A 10,034-nucleotide genomic window follows, 5' to 3' on the forward strand; every position below is an offset into this window, starting at 1 on the left:
CGAATTATGGCCTGCCCGTTCGCTGACTGCATGGTGTGTTTTAGGGACCACCCCGCCAGTGGGCGTCTGACTGCCAAATCGGTTTGCAAATTACAGCAGGCACTCTGTTTAGACTTGTGGTAAGTACTTTCGGCCGTGCTGAGAAACCAATACAAATCTGAATCACAGGACTTCAAAAAGATACATGTGCACTTCCAAAGATCATTTCTATATCCATCAAGGCTTGAGTATAACATTTAATCACAGTTTCTAAATTGAACACTTCATAATTTTCTTTCAACTCACAGTTTTGACCTCAATCATAACACAGAGGCCATATAGCCCTAGGCCTCTTTCTATCCATGCTCAGATGTGTGTGCTCTCAACATTAGAAAGGACGAAGAAACCAGACAAATGCAAACTTTGAGCGCTCCAAACTAACGACATTGGGGAAAATGACTGGAAACTTCTACATTGAATGAAATAAACCAAAACGTATTTCTGACAAGTGTAGCATAGTTTGTGAGATCTGAAAACAACGTGTCCCCTCTGAGAATTAGAACGGTAAATTCATATGCATATATATTTCAGGAAAGAACAAAGATTAGCGATGTAACCAAACCATAACAGTCTAGATTACTGGGAAATTATGGTGATTAACAGTAAATGCATTACTGGTGATATAATTTGCTGGGAATCAATAAACATTGAACAAACAAAGGGTATACTTAATAATTCACATAATGAAATAATGAATTTGCCCGAATTGGCAGGAGGCAGAGAGCACATTGGTGGTCGCCACACTATCTTATTCCTATCTTTATGCAAGTTGCAACATTCCTTCACAAAATATATAACCCTTTTTTTTTTTTTTTTTTTTTTTTTTAATTTTTTTTTTACTAAGGCCAAGATTCAATCATATTAAGCTGAGGTTTTGGCAGTGTCGGAGGTGGAACTGCATTGCAGCTGTCAAATTAGTGAGCACCGGCTCTTGCAATCACTGTCAGGAAAGCCACACCCGCCCTACTTCCGTTAGAAGTTCAGAGCGAGTGTAGGCTTTATATAAATAATTACTTTCAAATTGAAAAATCATTCAACTAAATTCTATCATCTTAAACCAGGTGTCGATTACATCTCACATTCCAGTGTTCAAACTTGTAAACAAGGCTGCAAATGATTTCTGTTAATGCGAAATCATTTTCAATGTTAATGCGAAATCACTTGCAATGTCCTCTTTAGGTTTACTGCCAGGAGCGACTTGTGGATTTATCAGCTCTAACTCAGTTCCACCTCTGACAGCATCAAAACAACAGCTATGCCGATGTCGGCAAAAGCAGATCTGATTGAATAGAGCACTAACTTTGGAAATGCAGAAGCACCGTCTGTCCTGGTTTGTTAATCTATATACAGCACACAAAAACATTCCATCCTGTGAAATTATTGTGAAATGTCATTTGACCCAACACGAGACATTGCGACATGTCATCTCGGTTGTCATCTGCCCTCTCTCTTCACTTTACAGGCAACGTTTTTTAACAGTGTTGTTTAACAGAAACTCTGCCGTTTTCTCCGCCCTGTCCCCCAGACACATACTGGGCAGAGTACAGGCTCTCTCGGTGCGGGTCTGTCTTCCCTGTGTCCAGACTGCTCAGTGTTCTCAGCCTTAGCATCTGCCTCAGCTTTTGACGGAACTCCCTAGAGGCAAAGTAGTAGATGAAGGGGTCGAGGCAGCTGTTGAGGCAACTGAGGGAAAGAGTCAGCTTGTAGGCCATGTAGAGGGAGTCCCCGTAGAAGAGCCTCCGGATGGTGTGAGCCAGTAGGAGGATGTTGTTGGGAGCAAAGCAAAGTGTGAAGACCGTTAGGACGGTGACGGCAAGACGGATAGCTTTCTCTTTCTGGTTGGTCTTGGAAACTCGGGCCAGCTTGCGGATAATGCCGACGTAGCAGAATACAGTGATGCAGAATGGGATGAGGAAAAGGATCACAAACAGGGTAAGGAGGAAAGCAGCCCAGGCCTCCATCGATGGAAGCATGTCCCTCTTCAGAACGTCAAAGCAGGTGGTGATCCCGAGTTCTGGAACGTGGAACGTCAGGTCGGTTGTCATTAATGGGTACAGGACAGATAGGACGACTGTCCACATGGCCAAACAGCCGATAACAGCGAATGACTTCCTTTCCCTGGTCTCACGGAAGAGCATGGGCCAACAGATGCCCAGGTAGCGGTCTCCACTGATGGCGGTCATAGTTAGAATTGAGCAGTACATGTTGGCAAAGAACACCAGGGTCAGGAGCCTATGAAAGATCAGAATATATTTAATCGTTATTCATCTGTGACAAAATAAAGTTGTTGGCTCAGGGCATGGAAAATACATCTTTCTCAATGAGACTAATCAGGATAAATAAATGATGATAAAAAAAAATAAACAAGAATACCTGCATACGCCCGGGCCCAGGCTCCAATTATGCCCCTGCATCTGATACTTGATCTGGAAGGGCAGGACGAGGCCCAAGACCAGGTCAGTCAGGGTCAGGTTTATCATGAAGATAATGGAGGGGGTTTTGGGAGAGGTACGGAAGAGGAGAAGCCACATGGAGAGGCCATTTCCTGTCAGGTTGATGACGGTGACCACTATGTAGATGATGGAGATAGCAGTGCTTGCTGTCGTGTTCTGGAACAGGGACAATGTGATGTTGTCCAGTTTGGTGCTGTTGGTACTCCATGCCATGGTGACAATGACTTCACACAGACTACCTATGATCAGACAGACATTTAGATTATGTAAAATTATAGAATTGTCTTGTCTGTAGCCCAATGTACTAGCTAGTGTCAAACAAGAATTGGCAGACAATAATGTGCCAATGAATTAAAGACACCCTAATAGGGTAATTGTATTCCTTCTTTAATAAGGACAACAGTTTTCAGTTGTGCTAACATAATTGCAAAAGGGTTTTCTAATGATCAATTAACCTTAATAAACTTGTATTCGCTAACCCAACAGGAGTGATGGTTGCTGATAAAGGGCCTCTGTACGCCTATGTAGATATTCCATCAAAAATCTGCTGTGTCCAGCTACAATAGTCATGTACGACATTACCAATGTCTACACTGAATTTCATGTTATTTTTAAATGGACAAAAAATTTGTTTTTCTTTCAAAACAAGAACATTTCTAAGTGACCCCAGACTTTTGAACGGTAGTGTATATAAGGTTGAAGTCAGAGGTTTACATACACCTTAGCCAAATACATTTAAATTCGGTTTTTCACAAGTCCTGACATTTAATCCTAGTAAAAATTCCCTATCTTAGGTCAGTTAGGATCACCACTTTATTTTAAGAATGTGAAATGTCAGAATAATAGTAGAGTGATTTATTTCAACTTTTATTTCTTTCCTCACATTCCCAGTGGGTCAGAAGTTTACATACACTCAATTTGTTCTTGGTAGCATCGCCTTTAAATTGTTTAACTTTGGTTAAAAGTTTTGGGTAGCCTTCCACAAGCTTCCCACAATAAGTTGGGTGAATGTTGGCCCATTCCTCCTGACAGAGCTGGTGTAACTGAGTCAGGTTTGTAGGCTTCCGTGCTCGCCCACACTTTTTCAGTTCTGCCCTCAAAATGTCTATATGATTTAGGTCAGGGCTTTGTGATGGCCACTCCAATACCTTGACTTTGTTGTCCTTAAGTCATTTTGCCACAGCTTTGGAAGTATGCTTGGGGTAATTGTCCATTTGGAAGAACCATTTGCGACCAAGCTTTAACTTCCTGACTGATGTCTTGAGATGTTGCTTCAATGTAGCCACATAATTTTCTTCCCTCATGATGCCATCTATTTTGTGAAGTGCACCAGTCCCTCATGCAGCAAAGCACCCCCACAACATGATGCTGCCACCCCCATGCTTCACGGTTGGGATGGTGTTCTTCGGCTTGCAAGCCTCTCCCTTTTTCCTCCAAACATAACGATGGTCTTTATGGCCAAACTGTTCTATTTTTGTTTCATCAGACCAGAGGACATTTCTCCAAAAAGTATGACCTTTGTCCCATGTGCAGTTGCAAACCATAGTCTGGCTTTTTTATGACGGGAGTAGTGGCTTCTTCCTTGCTGAGCGGCCTTTCAGGTTATGTCGATATAGGACTCATTTTACTGTGGATATAGATACTTTTGTACCTTTTTCCTCCAGCATCTTCACAAGGACCTGGGATTGATTTGCACTTTTCACACCAAAGTATGTTCATCTCTAGGAGATAGAACGCATCTCTTTCCTGAGCAGGATGATGGCTGCCTGGTCCCATGGTGTTTATACTTGCGTACTATTGTTTGTACAGATGAACTTGGTACCTTCAGGCGTTAGGAAATTACTCCCAAGGATGAACCAGACTTGTGGAGGTCTACACTTTTTTGTCTGAGGTCTTGGCTGATTTCTTTTGATTTTCCCATTATGTCTAGCAACGGGGGACTGAGTTTGAAGGTAGGCCTTGAAATACATTCACAGGTACACCTCCAATTGACTCAAATGATGTCAATTAGCCTACCAGAAGCTTCTAATGCCATGACATAATTTTCTGGAAGTTTCCAAGCTGTTTAAAGGCATAGTCAACTTAGTGTTTGTAAACTTCTGACCCACTGGAATTGTGATACAGTGAATTATAAGTGAAATAATCTGTCTGTAAACAATTGTTGGAAAAATGACTTTTGTCATGCACAAAGTAGCTGTTCGAACCAACTTGCTAAAACCTATAGATTGTTTATAAGAAATGTCTGGAGTGGTTGAAAAACGAGTTTTATTGACTTGAACCGAAATGTATGTAAACTTCCGACTTCAACTGTATTAGAAAACATTTCTAAAACCTGTTGCTTTGTCATTATGGTGTATTGTGTGAAGATTGAGTAGAAAAAATGATTTAATCAATTTTAGAACAATGCTCTAACGTAACAAAATGTTGAAAAGGTCAAGGGGTCTGAAAATTTCAGAATGCACTGTATATCTAGGGATAACCACAAACAAAATCGGTGAATGCAGATGCTTCTGAAGCTAAGAAAAATGTGTCGACATGTGGAAAGAGTGTGACTTTTTGTAAATGGCAGTCAAAGAGAAGAACAATAAATGTTGTCCACCAAACCCTTATTTAGGCCAGGGTTTCCCAAACTCTGTCCTGTGCACCCCCCCCCCCCCCCCCCCCCCAACACAGCTGATTCAAATAATAAAAGCTTGATGATGAGTTCGTTATTTGAATCAGCTGTGTAATGCCAGGGCTAAAACCAAAATGTGCACACAAGGGGGGCCCCAGGACGGAGTTTGGGAAACTCTGATTTAGACCCAATCACGATCTCTTCAGAGCAAGTTATTACATATAGTCAAGTTTTAACATTCTCTATGAAATGGGCTTTTTAAGTTACAGTGCCTTGCGAAAGTATTCGGCCCCTTTGAACTTTGCGACCTTTTGCCACATTTCAGGCTTCAAACATAAAGATATAAAACTGTATTTTTTTGTGAAGAATCAACAACAAGTGGGACACAATCATGAAGTGGAACGACATTGATTGGATATTTCAAACTTTTTTAACAAATCAAAAACTGAAAAATTGGGCGTGCAAAATTATTCAACCCCTTTACTTTCAGTGCAGCAAACTCTCTCCAGAAGTTCAGTGAGGATCTCTGAATGATCCAATGTTGACCTAAATGACTAATGATGATAAATACAATCCACCTGTGTGTAATCAAGTCTCCGTATAAATGCACCTGCACTGTGATAGTCTCAGAGGTCCGTTAAAAGCGCAGAGAGCATCATGAAGAACAAGGAACACACCAGGCAGGTCCGAGATACTGTTGTGAAGAAGTTTAAAGCCGGATTTGGATACAAAAAGATTTCCCAAGTTTTAAACATCCCAAGGAGCACTGTGCAAGCGATAATATTGAAATGGAAGGAGTATCAGACCACTGCAAATCTACCAAGACCTGGCCGTCCCTCTAAACTTTCAGCTCATACAAAGAGAAGACTGATCAGAGATGCAGCCAAGAGGCCCATGATCACTCTGGATGAACTGCAGAGATCTACAGCTGAGGTGGGAGACTCTGTCCATAGGACAACAATCAGTCGTATATTGCACAAATCTGGCCTTTATGGAAGAGAAAGCCATTTCTTAAAGATATCCATAAAAAGTGTTGTTTAAAGTTTGCCACAAGCCACCTGGGAGACACACCAAACATGTGGAAGAAGGTGCTCTGGTCAGATGAAACCAAAATGGAACTTTTTGGCAACAATGCAAAACGTTGTGTTTGGCGTAAAAGCAACACAGCTGAACACACCATCCCCACTGTCAAACATGGTGGTGGCAGCATCATGGTTTGAGCCTGCTTTTCTTCAGCAGGGACAGGGAAGATGGTTAAAATTGATGGGAAGATGGATGGAGCCAAATACAGGACCATTCTGGAAGAAAACCTGATGGAGTCTGCAAAAGACCTGAGACTGGGACGGAGATTTGTCTCCCAACAAGACAATGATCCAAAACATAAAGCAAAATCTACAATGGAATGGTTCAAAAATAAACATATCCAGGTGTTAGAATGGCCAAGTCAAAGTCCAGACCTGAATCCAATCGAGAATCTGTGGAAAGAAATGAAAACTGCTGTTCACAAATGCTCTCCATCCAACCTCACTGAGCTCGAGATGTTTTGCAAGAAGGAATGGGAAAAAAAGTCAGTCTCTCGATGTGCAAAACTGATAGAGACATACCCCAAGCGACTTACAGCTGTAATCGCAGCAAAAGGTGGCGCTACAAAGTATTAAGTTAAGGGGGCTGAATAATTTTGCACGCCCAATTTTTCAGTTTTTGATTTGTTAAAAAAGTTTGAAATATCCAATAAATGTCGTTCCACTTCATGATTGTGTCCCATTTGTTGTTGATTCTTCACAAAAAAATACAGTTTTATATCTTTATGTTTGAAGCCCGAAATGTGGCAAAAGGTCGCAAAGTTCAAGGGGGCCGAATACTTTCGCAAGGTATGATTACATGCAGTAAGCTTTGAAATTATAGATGAATGTCCATTTGAATGTGGTAAAAAGTCATTGATAAACAAAAGAAAATATACATTTACAGCTAATTGTTGAAATGTTTATGTTTACTTTTTTAAAGTATTATTTTTACATTTGCAATATGTAACTTTTTTGGTGACCTGACCAAATTCACTCAAAAATGTGAGTTATAGAACTGTCATTCTTATTGAAAGCAAGTCTAAGAAGTGGTAGATCTGTTCTATGTGCTCTATTTTTATGCTTCCAGTTCTTAATTTTAATTTTTGTGTCTTTTACTTTCGGTTTTGTACACCAGTTTCAAACCTTTAAAAATACAATATTTTTATGTAATTAAAATATATTTCATAGTGGTTTAGATGGTACAATGATTCTCTGCTCCATCTATTACTTATTTTATCACATAAACTGAAATAAGGCAAACCTTTCAAATTATAGCAACCAGGAAATGGGGGAGCGATTTCTGCATATTGCACCTTTAAAGGACCAAAATAACTCAAAGTCTCTAAATGTATAAGTAGTTGCAAACATGCAAATTAAGCCTAAAATGCAATGTATGTATTTATGTATGTATGTATGTATGTAATGTAATGTAATGTAATGTAATGTAATGTATGTATGTGACTGCATACAGTTTGTTTCTTCATTGAAGTGCATTACTATTTAAACTTTCTCTTACTGAAAGCCAATATTAGGCTATACCATCGATAAGTTGAAATATCATCACGTCTAGAACAGCCTTCCACCCGAAAGTCAATTCTGAATGAAAAAAGTATTAAAGGGGACAGTTAAAAACTAAGCCTGTGCTAATAGTCCTCTGAAAGCACATTAATTCTGGGAAATAACATAACTGAGAATCTCTTGTAATACTAGTCCTGTGCAAATAGGGCTTTAGGCAACAACAACTATTGTGTATGATGAACTGTATCATGTATTATAGGTGTTAGTATAAAAATATTGTCTATAAAATCTTTTTTTTTTTGCATTGAGTGTGATATTTTTCTATTCTTGTGGTGAAAATAATGTGTTTTTGGCTCTGGAGTGAACTTCCCATTGTAAAATACTACAACAATAGCACACACCACAAGGACTAAATACACTTTCACCCAAACATATTGAGGGTGTTAATAACCACAAACCAAATGTGACTGTGTCTGCTGACACTTTCTATATACTATAGAACACATTTCCAGTGTTGTACAAAAATATGAAATTCCAAAAGTGGATGAAATTCCAACAGTGCATCTTGGCTCTTGCACAGTAAATCCCCCTCCATGTGCAAGTGAAGTGGCACTCTAACCTTATATGAACTATTTAACCAAAACACAAGCTTTGCCAAAAGTAAATAGCACAGGTACTGTATGCATCTAAACAGAATGCCTTCATTCTAACTTCAAATATAGAACGTAATATATCTGAACATTATCCCTATTTCTGAGACAAGGTACTCTGAATTGAAACAAAGAACAATGACATATTTTAGGCTAAATCTTTATCAATCTCAGATTTCAGATTTTGGACATTAACAGTTCAAATTGAAGTATCTTTGTATTAAGGGCTCCCGAGTGGCGCAGTGGTCTAAGGCACTGCATCTCAGTGTTAGATGGATTAATCCAGGCTGTATCACAACCGGTCGTGAATGGGAGTCCCATAGGGCGACACACAGTTGGCCCAGCGTCGTCCGGGTTTGGCCAGTGTAGGCCGTCATTTCAAATAAGAATTTGTTCTTAACTGACTTGCCTAGTTAAATAAAGGTTACAATTAAAAATGTAAAAAGTGTAAAGCAAAGAGACAGAGCAGTACTTACCTCTGAGAATACACAGACTTGAATCAGAGAGGGGCGGTTGGGGGATGGATGCATTGTACTGTAGCAGGTCAGGAAACGGGTGCACGTTACTGTCGAATAAGGGAAGTGCGTCATGTCTTCATATCCAACTGCCATAGGCAGACAAAACTAGTAAACAAGGTGTAATAATGTATGTGCACTCTGTTTCTGTTTGGTATTTGCTTTCCTTTTATTAGGTAAGTTGATTCAGGATACATTTCAATTACAACAACGACCTGGAAAAAAAGTGTGCGTGTGCAATAATTAAATTAGCTCTTGCACGCCTTGTATACAATGCCATTTCTTTTTTATAGGACTTATTTTAATGCCAAAAGGTTACATCCACAAAACTTAGTGCACTGTGTTCATAACAGATTGTAGTTTTGGGAACAGAAAACTGTATTGAGATCGGGCTTATTTCTACGAGAAAATCAGAATGTCGGCCCAGTTACATATCCAGACGCCTCACAAGTCCTCAAATGGCAGCTTCATTAAATAGTACCCGCAAAACACCAGTCTCAATGTCAACATTGAAGAGGCGACTCGGGGATGCTGGCCTTCTAGGCAGAGTTCCTCTGTCCAGTGTCTGTGTTCTTTTGCCCATCTTAATTTTTATTTTTATTATCCAGTCTGAGATACGGATTTTCTTTACTCTGCCTAGAAAGCCAGCATCCCGGAGTCGCCTCTTCACTGTTAACGTTGAGACTGGTGTTTTGCGGGTACTATTTAATGAAGCTGCCAGTTGGGGACTGTTTCTCAAACTAGACACTCAAACTAGACACTGTACTTGTCCTCTAGATCAGTTGTGCACCGGAGCCTCCCACTCCTGTTTCTATTCTGGTTAGAGACAGTTTGCGCTGTTCTGTGAAGGGCGTTGTATTTTATCTTCAGTTTCTTGGCAATTTCTCCCATGGAATAGCCTTCATTTCTCAGAACAAGAATAGACTGATGAGTTTCAGAAGAAAGCTCTTTTGAGCTTGTAATCAAACCCATAAATGTTGATGCTCCAGATACTCAACTAGTCTAAGTAAGGCCAGTTTTATTGCTTCTTTAATCAGAACAACCGTTTTCAGCTGTGGTAACATAATTGCAAAATGGTTTTCTAATGATAAATTAGCCTTTTAAAATTATAAACTTGGATTAGCTAACACAACGTGCCATTAGAACACAGGAGTGATGATAATGGGCCTCTGTACGCCTAT

The 10,034-nt window shown here is 39.8% G+C and overlaps 1 protein-coding gene across 1 annotated transcript; it reads right to left on the reverse strand.

Moving 5' to 3' along the window:
* Window positions 1-224: 224 nt before the first annotated feature.
* LOC110519968 (P2Y receptor family member 8) lies at window positions 225-8,882 on the reverse strand. The gene is made up of 3 exons (XM_021596894.2): window positions 8,815-8,882; window positions 2,413-2,731; window positions 225-2,271 (listed from the first exon to the last, which is right to left on the reverse strand). The coding sequence occupies exons 2-3, from the start codon at window positions 2,703-2,705 to the stop codon at window positions 1,512-1,514; spliced, it is 1,053 nt and encodes a 350-aa protein (XP_021452569.1). The 5' UTR covers window positions 2,706-2,731; window positions 8,815-8,882; the 3' UTR covers window positions 225-1,511.
* Between the last annotated feature and the right edge of the window lie 1,152 nt (window positions 8,883-10,034).

This window comes from Oncorhynchus mykiss, chromosome 3 (genome assembly GCF_013265735.2).
Source record: "Oncorhynchus mykiss isolate Arlee chromosome 3, USDA_OmykA_1.1, whole genome shotgun sequence".
In the NCBI taxonomy this organism is placed as follows: domain Eukaryota; kingdom Metazoa; phylum Chordata; class Actinopteri; order Salmoniformes; family Salmonidae; genus Oncorhynchus; species Oncorhynchus mykiss.

Bases quoted from the DNA above. Each gene is read 5' to 3' on its own strand.
- LOC110519968 (XM_021596894.2), bottom strand. From the start codon at position 2,705: ATGGCATGGAGTACCAACAGCACCAAACTGGACAACATCACATTGTCC. The intron at 2,272-2,412 runs GTATTCTTGTTT...GATCTTTCATAG, and splicing joins CTGGGCCCGGGCGTATGCAG to GCTCCTGACCCTGGTGTTCT.